This window comes from Panthera tigris, chromosome B1 (genome assembly GCF_018350195.1).
Source record: "Panthera tigris isolate Pti1 chromosome B1, P.tigris_Pti1_mat1.1, whole genome shotgun sequence".
In the NCBI taxonomy this organism is placed as follows: domain Eukaryota; kingdom Metazoa; phylum Chordata; class Mammalia; order Carnivora; family Felidae; genus Panthera; species Panthera tigris.
Genome location: NC_056663.1, coordinates 149,257,176 through 149,278,312, shown reverse-complemented (window position 1 = coordinate 149,278,312; position 21,137 = coordinate 149,257,176). Strand labels below are relative to the sequence as shown.

At 35.5% G+C, this 21,137-nt stretch overlaps 2 protein-coding genes across 5 annotated transcripts in view; one reads left to right on the top strand and one right to left on the bottom strand.

Annotated features, from left to right (window-relative positions):
* STAP1 (signal transducing adaptor family member 1) overlaps positions 1–18,366 on the top strand; it is a 65,992-nt gene extending 47,626 nt beyond the window's left edge. Inside the window, exons 14-15 of one of the 3 annotated variants that reach the window (XM_042984443.1) lie at positions 4,812–4,845; positions 17,766–18,366. In XM_042984443.1, the coding sequence (XP_042840377.1) occupies positions 4,812–4,816 (5 nt within the window). In that variant the 3' untranslated portion in view covers positions 4,817–4,845; positions 17,766–18,366. Of the gene's footprint in view, positions 1–4,811; positions 4,846–5,655; positions 5,933–16,137; positions 17,203–17,765 lie in introns of those variants that run through there. The other 2 variants (XM_042984442.1, XM_042984441.1) reach the window with 2 other exon arrangements.
* The window catches only part of UBA6 (ubiquitin like modifier activating enzyme 6), a 90,012-nt gene continuing 82,092 nt past the window's right edge, over positions 13,218–21,137 (bottom strand). For both annotated transcript variants that reach the window (XM_042984424.1, XM_042984425.1), the window contains 3 exons: positions 18,650–18,737; positions 18,391–18,485; positions 13,218–15,343 (listed from right to left, as the gene is read on the bottom strand). In XM_042984424.1, coding sequence (XP_042840358.1) covers positions 15,208–15,343; positions 18,391–18,485; positions 18,650–18,737 — 319 coding nt within the window. In that variant the 3' untranslated portion in view covers positions 13,218–15,207. The remainder of the gene's footprint in view (positions 15,344–18,390; positions 18,486–18,649; positions 18,738–21,137) is intronic.

Sequence of the window (21,137 nt, the reverse complement as noted above, 5' to 3'; positions counted from 1 at the left end):
CAATCTAGTTTCACTGCCTTTCAGTATAAATTTTAGAATCAGCACATTATTTACAGAAAAATCCTCTAGAGTTCTGATGTGGATTTTGTTGACGCTTTAGATGAGTTCTGAGAGAACTGACATCTTGACAATATTATCTTTCAATTGAGGAATAAATATATCCCTCCAGTTACTTAGGTTATCTTTTATTTCTTTTACTGTTCTTTGTAGTTTTCAGCACACAGATGCTGCACATATTTTGTTAGATTAATACCTATTTAACTTTTGGTGCTATGGTGAATGATGCTATTTTTAACATTTTGGATTCCAATTTTTCATTAGTAATAGACAGAAATACGATTTTTGTATATTGATCTTGTAATTCCAAGATTCTATTTGCTAAACTCATGTATATATTTCTAAGAGTTTTTTTTTTTTAAAGATTTCTTGTAATTTTCTATGTAGAAATCATTCTATCTGTGGATACAGATAGTTTTAGTTCACACTTTCTGATTTGGATATGTTTTATTTATTTTCCTTGTATTATTGCACTGGCTGGGAGGTCCAGAACAATGACAGATAGAAATGGTGAGAGTGGACATCCTTACCTTGCTTCCTGTTTTAAAAGAAAAAACATTTTATCTTTCACTAATAAGTACAATATTGGCTGTATGTTTCCTGTTTTGTTTTGTTTTGTTTTTAGAGAGTGAGAGAGAGCATGAGCAGGGGAATGAGGTGGTAGAGGGAAAGGGAGAGAGAATCTTAAGCAGGTTCCAGGCCCAGCATAGGTTCCATAGCCCAGCCTGATGCAGGGCTCAATCCTATGACTGAGATTGTGACCTGAGTTGAAATCAAGAGCCAGATGCTTAACAAACTGAGCCACCCAGGTGCCCCAAATTGTCTCATTTTATTTCTCCCAGCAATCTTATGAGGAATGATTATTATCCTTGTTTTATGATGAAGAAAATCACCACTTAAGCAGTTTTCACACAAGGCTAGTTAAAGTCAAAAACACGAGTAAATGAAGTTGGAATCCAAACCTGTTTATTTCTGAAGCCTTTTTTAAAAACCTCAGTAATTCTGCATCTTCAGTGATAGATATTTATATATAGATACTGATATGCTCTCTCTTTCTCTCTCTCCTCACTCTATCTTTTCCTTTCTGTGTGTTGGGAGTCTGGGCTGGGCCTGTCTTAGTTGGGTCTTCTGCATTTTTAATAAAGGTGTTGGCCAGAGCTGGATTGTCATCTGAGACTTGACTGAATAAGGATCCACTTCCAAAGTCAGTCAGGTTGTTTGGAGAATTCATTTCCTTGTAGCTCTGGGATTCATGTCAGCTGGATTCTTCAAAGATAGCCACGAGCAGGGAGGTGGGGGATGGGGATAGAGAGCAAATCTTCTAGGAAGATGGAGTCTTATATAATGTAATAAAATTATGGGAATGACATCTATTATACAATGTAACATAACCATGGTATTGAATCCCCCACTTTTGCCATATTCTATTGGTTAGAAATCAAGTTACAGGTCTCCAAACTAACCTTAAGATATGGGGTTTACACAATACATGAATACCAGTAAATGGGAATCTTGTAGGTCAATTCACTACAAGGTACATGTTTTTTTTTTTTTTTAATTTTTTTTTAACATTTATTTTTTAGAGACAGAGACAGACAGAGCATGAGCAGGGGAGGGGCAGAGAGAGAGAGAGAGGGAGACACAGAATCCAAAGCAGGCTCCAGGCCCCGAGGCATCAGCACAGAGCCTGATGCGGGGCTCGAACTCACAAACCGCGAGATCATGACCTGAGCTGAAGTCGGACACTTAACCGACTGGGCCACCCAGGCGCCCCGACATATGCTTTTAGGATTGTTGTCGTTTTGGGGATTAATCCCTTTATCATTATGGAATTTTCCTTGTCCTGGAATGCACTTTGTCTGATATTAATAAAACCACTCCAACTTAAAAAAAGCGTTTGCATAGTATTTCAGTCCTTTTACTCATCTGTGTCATTCTATCTAAGCTAGGTTTCTTGTAGGCAACATATATTTAAGTTTTTGCTTTTTAAAAAATCCATTCTGGGGGCGCCTGTGTGGCTCAGTTGGTTAAGCATCCGACTTCGGCTCAGGTCATGATCTCGCCGCTCTTAAGTTCAAGGCCCACATTGGGCTCTGTGCTGACAGCAGAGCCTGGAGCCTGCTTTGGATTCTGTGTCTCCCTCTCTGTCTGCCCCTCCCTTGCTCATGCTCTGTCTCTCTCTCTCTCAAAAATAAACATTAAAAAAAAATATTCCAAAATCTAGTCTGAAAATTTCTGACGTTGAAATGTCTATTTACATTTAGTATGGTTTTTGATATGGTTGGATTTATGTCTAACATTTTTTCACCGGTCTTCCTGTTCCCCCAACATCATCCTGACCTCTTTTTGATATGAATGCTTCTTAGTATTCCATTTTTATTTATTTATTGACTTTTTGGCTATACTTGTATTATCATAATGGTTGTTCTAGAAATCACAACATACATATGTAACTTTTCTCAATCCATTTAAGGTTAATAATTTTGCTACTTCAAGGAAAATGTAGACTTGTAACCACAAAGGTCCCTTTACTCTTTCCTCTAAGTTGCCTTGTACATTATATCTACATAACAATGAGAATCCCAACAAATTATAATTTTTGTTCTCAATAGTTACATTCAAGAATTTGAGAAAAGAGAATTTCCTAGGTATTTCCCATTCTTGTTGCTTGTTTTCCTGTGGTATCATTTTCCTTCAACTTGAAGAACTGAGCCCATCAAGTGAATCTTTTATTTTAGATATTTTTTTCATTAAAAAAATTCTGCTTGGTTTTTATTTCTTTGTTGAGAATATCTATCCTTGATTTGTTTCAAGAGTGTTTATCACCATCTCATGGAGCACAGCTCATTAAAGCCTTTGTCTGATAATTTTAACATCTTGGTTATCTTCATTTTGGCGTCTGTTGTCTTTTTGACAGTTGGTCACATTTTTTCTGGTTCTTTGTCTACCATGTAATTTTGGTTTGTATCTTAGACATTTTTGGTATACTAAGTCACAAGCCTCTGGAGGGTTTTTATTTTTAAAAGCAGACAATCATTCTAATTAGATTGAACCTATTCTGCCTTACCATTTGTGGGAAGGGGTTCCAGTATCAGTTGTTTGCAAAACCATTGTTATATTGGTTTGGGTCTGTCTCATACATGTGTATATCAGGGATTGGTCTGGGACTTAGTGGTTTATAGTTTACTTATAGACTATACACATACATAATAAACTACATGTATAGACAAATAAACTGTTTATCTTATATAGTTTGGTGATTTTTATTTTACTTCTCAAAGCCTTTGCTGTTTTGCCTGTTCTGTGCACGCATAGATTAGGGGTGAGCCTGGAACTTATGTCACTTCATACACAGAACTAGTGGGTGCGTTTTCAGCTCTCTCACCTCTCTAGAATTTCCCTCACTCTCCAACTACCAATGGTCCTTTTTCCTGGTCTTCTAGGTAAAGATAGGGCTTCTTAACAGTTGGAGCCACCTGTGCTGCCATGTAGTTCTGTGAAACTGGGGCTGCCCTTGGGAAAAGACATTAAAAGAAGAGAAAGAAAAAAGTATTCCAACCTAATTCCAACCCTTGACCCTGGCAGTCCTTGCCCACCCTGTCCACCCATTCTTTAGGCCACAAGGTCCACTTTTCCTAGGTTCCTTAACCAGAATGAGCTTTCTCTGGGGGTGTTAGGTGCTTATGCTGCCATCCATTGCTACAGTGCTGAGCCATCCTCAGAGCAGGGTCAGAAGAGAAAAAAATAAAGAATGGAAAGAAATAACCAAAAATGGTCTGTTCACATAAAATGTCAATGCTTTTAGAAACAGACAACCAGATTACTATTGCTCCGGTGGCTGAACTGGTTCAGTTTGCTCTGCGATCAGAACAAATTAGTCAACATCCTTGGATTTCAGATTGCCTTGTTAGAAGAGTTAGGGAGCGACATAGGAACATATCGAATTAGATGGTCACATGAAGAGAGACTTCAAATAATTAGACTATATTCTGTAATGTATTTTCTTTCAAAAGCAGAAAGATGATGAAAGAGTAAACTGGAAGAGTAAATGAAAGTGGAAAAAGGACTTAAAAAAAAACCTACGAAAAGACCAAAACCCACCTTGACAAATAGTGTGTAAGCTTTAAGGAAACTGTGGGGAACCCTACAATTGTTTTAGGAGTTTAGGCTCATAGTTGCTTGAGGCACAGTGGGGATGCTGGGGCTGTGAGCTTTAACTTGCCTCAAGTTGGGAAATGGCAGTTGTAGAGCACCTAAGGGTTAAAATCTGGAGACTTGGAGAAAATTAAGGTGTTTCCAAAAACATACTATCAAAAAGAAAATGAGATTTTCTTTGATTCTGATGTTAACCCATGTCAACATTCAACTTTTTCTTTGACACCAAAAGGAAAGAACAATGATAAAACCAGGATGATCAAATATATTTCCTTAATTTATTTTTTCCAATCTCAGAAATCAGCAGTTTAAACTAAAAGTCACTTTAAAATATGGTAGGGCACATAACTGATATTAAGCTAGCCAGGAAGGAAAAAAGTATGCTCCCTAGAGAAAAATTTATTAAGAACCAAGTCACAAGAATAAAATAAAAATCTGAAAAGCATATGAATACTCATTATTTAATTAACATTTATTAAACACACCACCAACGTTCCAAGTACAAAAAGGAAAATCAATTCACACTGAAAATAAAGAACTGCTCTGTTCCTTGATACTGGTTCTTTACTTAATAAAGCATTTCCGCCCACAATTTCTAGGCTGAGAACCCATCGAAGAAGGGAAAAGAAAAAGGTAGGAGAAAAATCTACATATTGCATGAAATAAAATAGGAAAAGCCCCTTTATGTATCTTGATAACTTATTATTTTTAAAAGGAAGATCTTGCTTGTAAAGAAAATTACTTCTATTTTCCTGATCTTGATTACCAAGTCACTTACCTGAATACCAGAATTCATTATCTGCATACGATTTCATGACCTTACCTGAATGAAACCAATTTACTGGGAAACCATACAATATGGCTGTGAGAATAACTCATAGATAAACACATTCCATGCAATGATATAAGTTGGAAACATATGGTTCTTTCTCAAGGAAATTTTTATTTTCCTAGGCTTCAATTAGGTACATTTTCCTCTACACGATTTTCCATAGTAGATTTTCTAGTTCTCCTAAATTCTAGCCAATTCCAAAAAAGCCTCACTAGGTTTGGTTGAAATCTGATTTGATCAACTTACCAAATACATTCTGATTATCTAGTTAGAAACCAGAGACATGAAACATACTAGAAGTTCTTTCCTAATGGAAAAACTCCATGCCATTTTCTCTTACTGGTAATAAATAAAATTTATCAATTTTCATGTTTTCCCCCTATGTTGTCTTTTTTGCTAGCTTAAAATCAACCCACACTTCCTTCTGTAAAAATATTAATCTACAAAGATGGTAAAAGGCTATGTAATCACCCATTTCACAAGTATGACACAGTAGGAGACTGATTATAATCCGAATTCCTTAAAAATACTAACTCTTCAGCCCCATACTAATCTACTGAATCAAAATCTCAGGAATATTTTTTAATTATTTTTTTCCCTTGAAAAATAAGCTTATGTGAGAAAACTTATTAGGAAGACAATGTGAGATGCAAGGAGAAGATGACCATCTACAAGCCAATGAAGCCTCAGAAAAAAGCAACTCTCCTGACACCCTGATCAGTCTTAGCCTCCAGAAGTGAGAAAATAAATTTCTGTTGTTAAAGCCACTTAGTCTGTGGTATTTGTTACAGAACCCTAGCAAACCAATTATATAGGATGCCTGAAAATAGGCAGAATCCTAAGCCTCCTTAACCTTACAGAGTTAATTTCTAGAAGTTGTTGGCCCAGAAATCTGCCTTTTAATCACACACCACAATAAAGTCTGCTTTATACAATCAAGTCTGCAAACTACTTCTTTAAAATCTATTGTGATATCAAGTGTGTTAACTCATGCAAAGATAACAAAAAAACCATCAAATCTGATTCTTATTCTTAAAGGCCTTACAATTGAGTTAGTCCAAATATTGATAAGAAGTAAGAGAATGGGGTGCCTGGGTGGCTCAGTCAGTTAAGAATCCAACTTCAGCTCAGGTCATAATCTCGTGGTTCATGAGTTAGAGCCCCAGTTTGAGCCCCACATTGGGCTCTCTGCTATCAGTGCAGAGCCTGCTTCGGATCCTCTTTCTCTCTCTCTGCCCCTCCCCTGCACATGCTCTCTCTCAAAAATAAACATTACAAAAAAAAAAAAAAAAATTAGAAACAGGAGACTAAAGAGCCCCAATTTGCAGCCATCTCAAAATGTTAAGGGTGGAGAGTCTAACAGAAGACCGCCGACAAAATCAGCTGGGAGAAACAACAAAAATAAAAGCCACAAAAACTGCAGAAATTGAAGTTGGCAAAGACCATACAATGGCCCTTATAAGGGTAATAATAGACATTACAAAATATCTGTAGGGAACAATAAAACTACAGAAGGTAATCTAACAGTAAAAAACAAAACAAACAAACAAACAAAGAACTGAACAGAGCTTCCAGGACTGAACAGAACTTCTGGGACTGGAAAATACAAACACAATTAAAAGTAAAATGGACGGCCATAACATACAAAACAGATGAAGAGAAGTAAACTAGAATATGGGTCAGAAGAAATGATACAGAATAATGCATGGCAAGACAAAAACAACTGGAAAACACAGAAGACAGGTTTTAAACAGAGAAGGCACAGGAAGTCTGCTGTGTTTGATGACAATCGCCACTGAAGAAAAGAGAATGGCACAAGAGGCCGTATGTGAAGTAGTATTGAGACTTCCTTAGAACTAACAAAAGACCCAGATCTAGATTTAAAGAGCTGAATAAATCTCAAACAAGATTAATAAAAAATTCATATCCAGACACATAATAATTAAACTTCATAAAACGAAAACAGATCAAGAGATTTCTTTTAAAGCTTCAATATTTAGCTTGATGGCTGACTCAAAAGCAACAGGGGAAGTTTGAAGAGAGTGGAAAAATATCTCCAATGAAAGATAATAAAGGCCAAATCAGAACTTTATATTCAGCAAACGTATCTTTGCAGAATGAGGGCAAAATAAAGGTATTTTCAGACACAGAAACCACAAGCAAGTAAGCCACTGGTGGGGGGGGGGCTCACAAAATTAAATTCTAAAACATGTCAGGTGGAAAGAAATTTATCCCAGATGGTAAGGCAAAAAAGAATAGAGCCAAGAAGGTGATATATGTGTACGGGTAACTACAATACTGACTACATAAACAAAATAATAAAGTCTTGCAGAATTAAGGGACATTTAAGTACATGACAATAGAATTAAAGCACATAACACACATGATCATAGTAGGCAAATTGGAAATTAGAGTTGTTTAGTTATTAGAACATAAAAACTAAACTTTAATCCTAAAACTTACTTTCATAAACCATCCATGTTCATGGATTCTGTGGGTCAGGAATTTGACAGACAGGATACAACAGGGATGGCTTGTCTCTGCTCCATTAAGTTTGGGGCTTGCTTGGAATCACCTGAGCTTGCTTACTCATGTCGGACACTTGATGCTGGCTGTAGGTTGGTGACCTCAGTTTCTCCATGTGGACTAGTTTAGGCTTCCTCATGAACATGATGTCTGGAATCCAAGGGTAAACTTTTCAAGAGGGAGAGAGCTAGTAAGAGAGAGTGAGAGAGGGCCAAGTAGAAACCATATAGCCTTTTATGACCTCAGCTCCAAAGTTACAGTTACATATGATGCATTTTGTTATACAAGTTAATGTTATATTAGATAAATTCCTGTTCAGATTCAAAAAGAGTGAAAATAGATGGTCTCTTAATGGGGTTTGGGGAGGTTGAAGAGCATATGAGATTGGGAATATTGCTGGAGCCATTTTTGGAAACTATAATCAGCAAAAGATAATGATTAAGTTTAGTCTGGCTTAATCTGAATGTACATATTGTGACAGGGTAATCATCAAAAGACAAAAGTAACTAAACTAGAAAAGAAAAAAAGTATGTATAGTTTAGGAAAAGAGAACCTGTATTATATATATTAAAAAAAGGATTTAACATAAGGAACTAGTTAAATAGGTTTTGGGAGAATTGAAAATACCAACAAGGGATACAACTACTAAAAGGAAAGGGTGAGATTATTAGCACCTGAAGCCTTTAGAAGAGATACCATGCAAAGCGCCAGAGAAAGGCTAGAGCCTAAAAACCAACCAGAACTACTAGAAGACAAGCCACTGTTGAGGCAATGCTGACAACATCAGGAAGCAAATGGCAAGGGTAAAAAGTCTCTTTTCCCTTTCTCCAGCATTCCAATCCTTCTCCTAGTGCCACTTATTTGTGGAACCTAAAGGAAGCCAAATGGCAAAAGAGATATGCAGTTTGCAAAGTTTCAGAATACAAAAGTGTGTCTAGGGTTGAGAGATAATGTTAGTCATTGGCACATATGGAATTAAAAAGCTACATAAAGGAGCACCTGGGTGGCTCAGTTGGTTAGGTGTCTGACTTCAGCTCAGGTCATGATCTCATGGTTTGGGAGTGTGAGCCTTGCTTTGGATCCTCACTTCAAATCTTCTGTCTCCCTCTCTCTCTGCCCCTCCCTCACTTGCTCTCTCTCAAAAAACAAAAACAAAAACAAAAAACAAAAACAAAACCTACATAAAACAAATTTTAAAAGGCAAGAAAATAGAGAAAAATAATCATAGAACTGGCTAGACAAAAACAAACACAAATAAAAAAACAAAAACACCAAGCCAAATCCAACCCCATGTCAGAACTAAACACAAATATATCAGCATTAAATGTACACCGCCTAAGTGTTTCAGTTAAAAGACAAAGATTATCAAATTGGGTTAAAAAACTCCCAAAATCCAAACTCCATGTTTAGAAATGAAGAAATACTCTTGTAAAAAAGCTGAGTTGAAGAACTCGTAATGAAAATATATTTTAACTAAATATTAACTATATTATATATCAAAACTTGGTGGAATATGGATACAACAGTAATACAGAATATCATATAATTACATTATAGTAATATAGAGATACTTATAATTTTTAAATGTAGGGGTACCTGGGTGGCTCAGTTGGTTAAACATCTGACTCTTGATTTTGGCTCAGGTCATGAGCTCATCGATCATGGGTTTGAGCCCCACATTGGACTCTGTGCTAACAACGTGAAGCCTGCTTGGGATATTCTGTCTCTCTCTCTCTCTCAAAAATAAATAAAACTTAAAAAAATTTTTTAATGTATATGTGGGAAGATAGGTTGAAAATCAAGGAGGTAAGCATCCAGCTCAAGAAGTCAGAAATAAAAAATAGAAAAAAAAAAAAAACAAAACAGGAAAAAGTAGTATTAGTAAGAGCAGATAATAATAGAAAGCAAACGTACAATAGGATTAACAAAAACAAAATTTGGATCTTAGAAAAGACTAAACACTGTCCTTATTTGAAGATTACACAGAATATCCATATTAATTTGCAAATAATTTACAAGAACCAATAGAGTTGAGTTTCCAGATACAGAAGCAATACAAAAAATTGTATTTCACACATAATCAACAGTTAGGATAGAAAGTGGGCTAGATAATTTGAATTAACATTCTCACTTGAGAATATTTAGAAAAGGTGTACAAAGTATACTCAAAAAATGTTGGATGGCATAGGAGAGCTATGTTAGTGAATGATCAGCCTAAAATCTGGAAGAAAATAGAAATTCAAAGAAGTGAACCATTCATTTGGACCACTTGTGCCCTTGGAGCTTTTGCAGATAAGAGTCCACTGAAAAGGTAAGGAGAGTTAAGGGACTAGGGATTGAAAGATAGAATCCACTGCCAGCCAAGAGGTGGGGGCCCTGGTAACCCTAACCAACACTTTGCAACTCAACTCTGAAAGTTTGTAGGAGTAAGGGTAAACAGGAAGTAGAGGACTAGTAGTCTACAGCTCAGCTTGGAGTCACACGGTAAGTCATAAAATTTCGACTGTGAAATTAGTCTTGAAATACCAGTGCCCAAGTGACTCTGTGGAGGATGAAAATACTATGCAGGACATCAAGTTATTTTTACAAGCAACTTTTCAAATATGATATTGGCATACGATTAAAGATAACCCCCCACACGCAAGGATATAAGATAAAGATTAGCTGAAGCAAAAGAAAAATAAAAAGACCCACTGGAGGGTTTCAGATTGGGATTTAAACAAGAACATAAAATAATAATAAGGCTATTCACGTTCAGGTAGATAAAAGACTGAAAATTTCAAGAAGACAACAGGAAACTGCAAGAGTGACAGATTTGCATATTTGCAATTAGAAATTTGAGAACTGAAAATACAATGGGCTAAGAATAACCAAGACACTCTTATAGAACAATAAATAGGGAGAACTTGTTCTGATAAATATCAGAAACTATATATCAGGTATAGTAGTGAAGTCTCTATACTAGCACAGGGATAGAAAAGAAGAAACAAAAAAATTCAGAGATGTACTCATTAATGGATATATGACTTTGGTGGCACTGCAAAAGAGAACATACTTTAGTAAATGGTGGTGAGGCACTTCACAGCTTACACAAAATTAATTCTTCATGAATTGAAAGCTGAAAACGTGAAAGACAAAGCTAAAGCCTTTAGAAGACAGTATATAGAGTACCTTCATGCCCTTGGATTGAGAACAATGTCTTAAGCAACTCCCAAAATACACTAACCTTAAAACAAAAACACTGATTCTTCTTAGTACTCAACCATTATGAAATTCTTTTTAGTAGATAACATCATAAAGAGAAGGAAAATATTTGGAAAGAAATAGCTAACAAAAAATAGGATTTATGAAGATCTTCTACAAATCAACGAGGAAAAAGACTGCTAACACAACAGAAAAATGGGCAAAATACTTGAAAAGATACTTTGCAAAAAAGAAAGCCAACAAACTTAGAAAAAGGTGCTCAATTGTTAGGGAAATGCAGAGTAAAACTTCAATGACATACAACTGCAAATTTCACCAGCTTGGCAATCTGTTTAACACGTGTTGAGCAAAAATGGAAATATAGGATATCTCTACTGCTAAGGCAAAACTCTGTTACTATCTAATAAAATTTAAGATGTAAACACCTATGATCAAACAATCATATACCTTAGTTGCACTAGGAGATACATATGATAATGTTCATTGAAGAACTATAATTGCCCCAAATTAAAAACATCCCACCTGTCCACAGTCAATATAATAAATTGTGGTATTAATGCAAAGGTAAATTCCATAACCATGTTAATTAACAAACTGTGGCCATAAGCTACAACCATGGATGATTCCCATGTTGAATGAAAGCAGCAGCCACAAAAAAAAAAAAAAAAAAAGTCTGATTCCATTTATATAAAGCTCAAAACCCATCAAAAATAAACTATCTTGTTTAAGTGCATGATAGGTGGTTAACAATATAAGTAAAAACAAAGAATTATCACGAATGGTAGGATAATGGTAATTGCTGGAGGGTATGTGTAGGGAAGCTGATTGTGATTGAGAAGGGACTATCAGGGACATTTCTGGGCTGCTGTCAAATATGATTGATAGCTGATTATACAGGCACTCACTTTATTTTTTAAATGTTTATTTTTGAGAGAGAGTGCATGTGTGCTTGAGAGTGGGGGAGGGGCAGAGAGAGAGGGAGACAATCTGAAGCAGGCTTTCTGCTGTTGGCGGAGGGCTTGATGTAGGGCTTGAACTCACCAACCATGAGATCATGACTTGAGCTGAAGTCAGCTGCTTTAACTGACCGAGGCAACCACGTGCCTCAAGCACTCACTTTAAAATTAATCTTTAGGAGCGCCTGGGTGGCGCAGTCGGTTAAGCGTCCGACTTCAGCCAGGTCACGATCTCGCGGTCTGTGAGTTCGAGCCCCGCATCAGGCTCTGGGCTGATGGCTCGGAGCCTGGAGCCTGTTTCCAATTCTGTGTCTCCCTCTCTCTCTGCCCCTCCCCCGTTCATGCTCTGTCTCTCTCTGTCCCAAAAATAAATAAAAAACTTGAAAAAAAATAAAAAAAATAAAATAAAAATAAAATTAATCTTTAAACTGTGTACTTATATTCTATATATTCTTTTGTACATATATTTGAATATGTATTTCTCAACTTAAAGTTAAGAAATGCCAAGAGAAAAATGAACCTGAAAATTACCTATTGAATATTTACTCTGATCTCTAAGATTTCAACTTCCTGATTTGTTTTGAATTTGTTAAAATAGTTAAATCCATACCTAGTGACTGTATACAAAATGATTATTTATAATCACAATGAATTTTTGTAATTTAAATTTTTCTTCCATCATGGAATTACTTGAGATTTTTCCTTAAGTTCTCAAGAGAAAAATTTTGTTTTCATTTTTACTATTATTTAACAGTGGAGTTTAAACATTGCCGACCTTTTTGTGCCTCATCACTGGTACCACCAGAAAGTGTTACAATAGTTAAAACATGAAAACAAAGATATATATCTATTTCCAAATTCTAGCTTTGGGACCATTCACAGGAAATTACTGAGTACCACAACTGTTTTGAACTTTAAAAAGGATTATACTTTGGGGCACCTGGGTGGTTGAGTTGGTTGAGCAGCCGACTTCAGCTCATTTCATGATCTCACAGTTTGTGAGTTCGAGCCCCATGTCCAGCTCTGTGCTGACAGCTCAGAGCCTGGAGCCTGCTTTGGATTCTGTGTCTCCCACTCTCTCTGACCCTACCCCGCTCACACTCTGTCTCTCTCTCTCTCAAAAAATAAACATTAAAAAAAAATTTTAAAAAGGACTATACTTTAGACAACTGCAACCAATAGTGTGAGATTTAACCAGATCTTCTAGGTTTTACATGGTTATTATTTTCCCTCAATTGTTTTAACAGAATTTCCAGAATCCAAAAGCACTTTGAGGTAACGTTCCTCTATACCCAGTGACTGTTGTATCTCCATGATTGCAAAACTTGAAAATTAGAAAACACCAAAGTAACACCACTCATAAAACGAATAGCAAAACTGGAATCTCTGGAGTCAACCATGGAACAAGATTTACAAAGATACTGTCAAATATCTTAATTTATTTTTAATAAGTAAAAAATGACTCAGTGGTATCATACAAAATCAAATAATTTTTGCACCTGGTATTTTAATCACCCAAAGTGATCTCACGGTACAGAGATAAAACAGATAATGAAAAAAAAAAAAACAAAAAAACCCTGTCATTAACTTCACCGTGGCTTTCCCGCTTAGAACTAAATAGAAATTAATGGCAATAACCATTACCTACAGGGGGAAAAATGATGAAATGATTTCAGGTTTAATCATAAAATGAACTTAATCCTGTTGGTTTTGTTTGTATCTATTAAAGCACTAGTTACTATAAATAAAAGCTGATAGCATGGTTCCAAATTTACTTCTGAAGAGATGTGGAGATTTAGATAAAATATAAGCATATCTATCATACAAAGGAAATTGAAAGTGGGGAAGAGGCTTCTTACAGAAAAGTCCTTTTATTATTGCTAGCCTCAAGAATTCCAAGCCATAGAGCTCTGATGTTCCTGAATTCAACTTTAAGAAATTAATTTTAAACATTATACTTGAACAAAAATTACTTATTTCAAAGGTATCCATTTCCTTTAAACTCAACCTGTCCACTTATCCTTGCCTCCAATGCAGAATATGCTTTTATTCATACAAACTTACCCTCCACTCCCAAATATGTTTTCCCAACTGGATGATAGTTTTACAAAAGAATAAAGCAATACAGGTGGTTGACAAAGTAATTTCAACTATTTATAAATGAAATAAAAGGAAAGTTGAGAGTATAAAAAGATACCAAAGAGGAGTAATACTGATGTGAATCTAGTCTTTAGTTTATCAAAGTACTTATTAATGGTCTAAACAGGAGATCAGAAGAGAAGCAGCTAGAGGGAAATGACTTCCTGTGGTTATAAAATGCCAACTGCTTTAGAATGCATGATAGCTTTAGAAATTAAAAAAACACTTGCCATTTTTACCAAGTTTACAGCGAGAGTACATTTTATGTCATTTTAATGAAAGAATTTATAATGATTATCTGCAATATCTCCTATCAGAAAACAGAAAGATTCTATCGATAAAGACCTAAAAAAATAAATTTTTATCTTTGTCAACACCCTTTCTGGGAATGCAGAATAAAATATGTTTCCCTTTAAAATAAAATATTTTTTTTCTGTCCATTAGGTTGTTGGAAGAAAAAAAAAATCAAGACTCAACTAGTAATGATTTTTTTTTTTTTAATTTCTACTTTTCATCTACTTCTAAGGATACTCCCTTTACAAGACCTTTTAGTCTTCTATACTATGACAGTCAGGTTTAGAGTTCCAAATAAATAAAATAGCCACATTAGAAGGCATACTGAAGAATCAAAGGATTAGCTGCATTTATCTGTTCACATTTAATCCAAGTTAACATTTGTCATCCGACCTACTGCTCATGGGTTACAACACTGATGTTATCAACAAAGATCCTGATTTTTGCAAGACAGTGATATTAACAAACTCTGGTTAAATTAGCAGAGGTTCAGGACAGTAAACTGTACCTGTACAATTTAAAATGGCTACTCTTCATCCACTGCTACCATCTCTCCTCTTCCCACTGGTGTTAAACTCAAAGCCTAATTATGAGAGGTGCAGGGTGCCAAACACTATTTGTATGGAAAAACTGGGCCTCAAATAGTGCACAAAAAGAAATTCATAAAATAAGATTAAACTTCTTGGATATTTGCATTTGTTACTTTCAATTTCTTGATCTTTTATCTCTTCTGGTGATGTATACATACATTTTTTTCTTCTTCTCATCCAGAGGTTAACACACTAATTTTTTGTAAGCATTATAAAATAGCAGTCCAGTTCAAAATTGCTTGTGATCATATCCACATATGAAGCACTAGACAAGTATATATTATATTCCAAAATGCTTTACAATTCTTCACTGTAGTCTTCTATGACGTTTCCCTTAAATTAAGGCTTCATCAAAGAGAAATCCATAATACTATGAGTTAATATTTTCATTCCTGAATTAAGTGCAATCTTTTCAAAATCAAGTAGTCCTGGAGTAAATTTAAGAGAACTTCTGTTAATCAGTGTCATGACTAAAGTAGTATCTCACTGGAGGTCCAGGCAAATCTTCATCTCCATCAGTGTCTGGAGCAAATGACACAGTAAGATCTACATATTTCTTTTCAGTAGAAGGTTTCACAAGTTTATGCATTCTAAGAAAAATAATCAAGGACAAATGATTTAGTAAATTCTATAAAATGAAGAGTGATTTGCTGTTTAATGTTGCCCAGAGAATCTGGACTTATGTCTAGACTTTACATTTATTTTTAAATCTAAGAATTCATCTGCTTTCATATATTATAATTTTTCTTTACTAAAAGCACTAAACTCAAGATATTCATCTACCTAACAGTGAATCAATTTGGAACACTGCTAGTACTGATAAAGAATAGAGACCATTTGTTACAAGACAAAACAAACAAACAAAAAACCCCACACACAAAACCAAAATGTAAACAATGTTTTTAAAAATGAATTATCCTCCGGCGCCTGGGTGGCTCAGTCGGTTAAGCATCCGACTTTGGCTCAGGTCATGATCTCACTGTTTCCAAGTTTGAGCCCCGCATCGGGCTCTGTGCTAACAGCTCAGAGCCTGGAGCCTGCTTCAGATTCTGTGTCTCCCTCTCTTTCTACCTCTCCCCTGCTCACACTCTGTTTCCCTTTCTCTCTCTCTCTCAAAAATAAATAAACATTAAGGAAAATGAATTATCCTCATACTCCCTTATAGAGTGTGGAGGCATCAAAAATTCTTCTCAAGCATTTCTATGTGAAAAGTAAAAAGCAAACTAGATTTAAATCTTCAAATACAAGCTAATCACAGTGAAAGACATTCTTAAGTTTTACCTTTGTCTTATATCCCATGTATATCCCATTCACTAAAAAAACTTTATTATTGCTATTGTCACTGATACTGTCTTAAATCAAATCATCATCTATATATCCTCAGATTACTGGATTAGCTTCGATCCAGCTGTCTCCTACCTCCAATCTCCGCTGTTGCCAGAATCCTCTTAAAACGTAAATTTGATTTTACTCTCTTGCTTAATATACTTATACCATGTATCTATCTCACGCTAAAGTCTCAACTATGTAATCTATTTAATCCTCAATAATAGTTCTTTCCATTTTACAAAGGTATTTTGTCCCATTTATACCTTCTCATTCTTACCATCTCATCCTTGAGTCAATCCAGAATACTGATTTCCCAAATAGATCATGCACACTTTTTATTAGCTGCATGCTTTTGCAAAAGCTATCACTTTTGCCTGATATCCTTTTTCAAAGGTAGTTCAAATGAAATCTAGCCTAAGGTGAAGTTTTAAGTAGTGCCTACAGTGTTCTGTAAAAATCTTTATTATACTGATTATTCAATTACATTTTAATGATTAACATGTCATTTTCTCACAGTAGAATGGGAATTCCCTGAGGGCACAGGCTACTTGATAAAGAGGTATAATGACAAAATATTAACAGGAGTAACATTTATGGAATAGTTCTTGGTTGCTATTACATTGCTAGCCTTTATTATTATTTCAATGTTTAATAGCTATGGGCACAATCATTTCCATTTATGGATCAAGAACTAAGTTTCAAAAAAGTTCAGTAAGCTCCTCAATGTGACAAAACAAGTAAGTAGCTGGGGATGGATGTGAACCCTGATCTTTCCAAAGCCAAGCTTATCTAGCCACTTGATAGGTACTTAGTACTTATCTGCTAAATGAAAACTGTAATAAAATGAAAAATAACATTCACAAAGTTTATCATGCTGGAGATGGCGAATACTGGCCAACTCTATAAAGCACTTATTGTGAATTATTTGCAGCAAATTTTAAATTCCACACATTCTACTCTCATCTAGGCAGCACACAGTAAATTCTATTATTCACATATCCAAGAGATACTCAGGGATTCTAATGACAAAATAATATAAGGCAAAGTAACCTTTCTCTATGTAATAGTGATTTTGTTTCTTAAAGTACAGATCATTAAGCCTGGATTATAATAACTAAAAAGTGATTAATCTCATTAATTGGTGATTATAATTAAAACTGCATATAGGTTAAAGCACCTATCATGCAGATTCATTTATTCATATGACAAATATTTTTATGCTAATTTTTATTAAAAAACCAAACATTTTTAATTAAGGTATAATTCATATAACATTGCATTAGTTCCAGGTGTACAACACAATTGTTTGATATTTGAATATATTACAAAATGAATGACAAATGTTTATTGCTGCCAGGCATTGTTGTAGGTCCTTGAGATACATCCACGACCAGATTAATTATAGAGTCCTGCATCTGTGAAGGTTACATTCTAGTGGGTAGGAGACAGAGAAGCATAAACATATTTAAATAGGGTTCAGGGAGGCCTCTTTGGAATAATTAGAGCCAAAGTCCCATGCAGGAGTATGACTGGACTATTCAAAAAAATAGCTGGAAGCTAGCACAACTGGAATATTGTGAGCAAGTGAGACAAGTAGGAATAAAACTTAGAGTGGTAATTGAGAAGCAGGGCCTTGCAGACCACTGCTGAGACTGGCCTTTTTTGTTCCCTCTGTTCCTTTAGGTCTCTGCTCAAATGCCGCCGTATCTGGTGAGAATGTGACAGGCAGAGGGAATACATGAACTACTCAACATACCACAGCAACTTAACACTCCTTATTCTGCTTTATTTTCTTCACAGTGCTTACCACCATCTGATATACTTATCAAGAGGTTTGCATACTTTGTTATGCAAACTCAGTTAGGGCATGGACTTCACTTTGCTCACTGCTGTATCCCTACTGCCCACAAAATACCTGGCACATAGGAGGCACTCTTCAAAAAAATCTGTTGAGTGAATGAAAGTAACAATTTGGCATTTTTGTTTTATACTTCAGTCTCATAAGCCTGGTCATTATGTGTTTCTACTTTTATGTGGTGTATTAACCAAATCGTGTTTCTAAGCTTATTAACTTATAAACTGAATCTGAATTATAAAAAATTCACAAGGATATGTGAATCCTATGAATCTCTCTTGAGAGGTAGCCTGTTGAGTTTGGTACATTTACTATCTTTATTACAGCCATTACATAGGAGTAAATCACATACTTTTTTCTCAACTTTGATAATCTCTATATTTGATTTTCCAGTGGGCATCCACCTTATGTTTTAATTGTTGTGAATCTTCTGGTATAATGGTCATTACTTACGTTAACTTCAATCTTTTTGCATGGCCAGGCATTACAGGGACATAAAGCATTTTGACTCCCTGCACCACCATCGTTGGTTCAATTCCGTACTTCTCCTAAATGTGAAGAATACCCAAAAGAGAAACAATAAGAGCTATGTCCAAATATAAAATGCTGGGTGACAATGTTTTACAATCAGTAAAAGGACAGCAAACAAACTTCTGCTAAATATTATTTATGAAAACCTCCAACTAATGAACTAAGTAAATAAGTGTCTCACTTTGACTGCATTTATGAAATCCAAGAGGGTGAAGTCTTCTTTTCCATGTATAGTCCATCTGTCCCAAATTGTAAATGATATTCCATTTCTGTTGTAGAAAAATATTAAAAACAAAACATCTTAATTTTTTTCCCTTTAGTAATAATAAAAAACCCAGAAGTCCATTATTTGTGATTTAGCTACATAATGATACAGGGGAAAAAGAAAAATACAACTTATCTCCCCAAGACACCACACAAGGTAACTGCTTTTTTTTTTTAAGTTTATTTATTTCTTTTAAGGCGGGGGGGGGGGGGGAGAGGAAGGGCAGAGACAGGGGAAGAGAGAATCCCAAGCAGGCTCCACACTGTCAGTGCAGAGCCTAATGAGGGGCTCGAACTCATGAGTTGCCAGATCATGACCTGAGCTGAAATCAACAGTCAGATGCTTAACTGACTGAGTCACCCAGGCGCCCTCAAAGTAACCACTGTTATCAGTACCTTGTTGATCCTTCCAGTGTCTCAAAATGAATCTATGTGTCTTAGTGAAACCATTCTCTCTCTCTCTAAATGGCTGCATGGGTTTCCTGTGTGGACGTTCTAGTCTATCACTGTTTCAATCTTTGGCTATGATAAACAAGGCCAGAATAAATATCTTATAAATGTACTATTTGAGATGAGTGCAAATGTATCTGTAAATTTGACATATAGCACATTTCCCTTACTATGGATTACACTATTTTATACTCTCATCGGTAATATATGAGGAGAGGGCTTTCACATTCTTGCCGAGGTAGATGTTTTCAAATTTTTGGTTGTTGTTAATCTGAAAGTGAAAAATGGAGGTCCAGGGGAATTGTTCTGCTCTGTCACATAGTTTTTAGAACTAGATACTAAATCTCATGACATATTATTCAGACACCACAGTGGCTTCTAACTCATCTGAATTAGGAAAACATAGATGAAACAATAAGAAAGTACAATGCTAAATAATGTGGTAGATTAAATGTTGTGAGAGTTCTATGGCTAGTTTAGTCATAGATGCTTTGCATAAAGCAAAAGAATAAAATTGGACCACTATCTTACAACACACAAAAGTTAACTCAAGGATGACTGGCTGACTCAGTGTGGTAAAAGATGTGACTCTTGATCTCAGGATTGTAAGTCTGACCCCCATTAACTCAAAATGGATTAAATATCCGAATGAAAGAACTGCAACCATAAAACTCGAAAAAAACATAGTAGTTAGCTTCTTGCATCAGTCTTGGTGATAGTATTTTGGATTTTATTACAAAAGCAAAAGCAGAGAAATGGGACTACATCAAACTAAAAATCTTCTGCACAGCAAAGAAAACCATCAACAAAATGAAAAGACAATCTACTGAATGGAAACAAATATTTGCAAATGATGTATCTGATAAGGGGTGAATATCCAAAATACATAAAGAACTCATACAACTCAATAGCAAAAAACCAAACAATCTGATAAAAAAATGGGTAGACGATTTGAATAGACACTTTCCAAAAAAGACATACAGATGGCCAATAGGTACACGAAAAGGTGCTCAACACCACTAAGTATCAGGGAACTGCAAATCAAAAAAACCCATAATGAGGTATTATTTCACACCTGCTAGGAAGGCTAGTATCAAAGAGTTAAGAAATAACAAGTGTTGACAGGATGTGGAGAAAAAGAAACGCTTGTGCCCTGTTGGTGGGAATGCAAACTTGTGCAGCCACTCTGGAGAACAGTATGAAAGTTCCTCAAAATATTAAAAATAGAACAGCCATATGATCCAGAAATTCAAACTTCTGGGTTTTTATACAAAAAAAAATGAAAACAACTCCAAAACTTATCAGCACCTCCATGTTCACTAGAACAATATTCATAACAGCTAAGATATAGAAACAACCTAAGTCCATCAATGGGTGAATGGATAAAGAAAATGTGACACACACACAGGAATAGAATTCAGCCATAAAAAAAAATTGTGTCATTTGCAACAACATGGATAGATCTCGAGGACATTATGCTAAGTGAATAAGTCAGACAGAGAAAGACAAGTACCTGTATGATCTTACTTATATGTGGAACCTTAAAAGAAAAACAAAACAAAACCCAAACTGAGCTCATAGATAGACAACAGATTGGTAGTTGCCGGAGGTGGGGGATGAGCAAAATGGGCAAAGGGAGTCCAAAGGTACAAGCTTCCAGCTTTAAGATGAGTTAGTCATAGGTATGTAATGTACAGCATGGTGCTTACAGTTAACTATACTGTCTAGTCGAAAGTTGCTAACAGTAGATCTTAAAAGACTATCACAAGGAAAACAAATTTGCTAAATACATATGGTGATGATGTTGACTAAACTTGTGGTTTATTTATTATTATTTTATTTTAGAGAGCGCGTGAGTGGTGGGGGAGAGGGGGAGAGAGGAAGGAGAGGAGAGAGAAGGAGGGAGGGGGGAGAGAGAAGGAGGGAGGGGGGAGAGAGGGAGGGAGGGGGGAGAG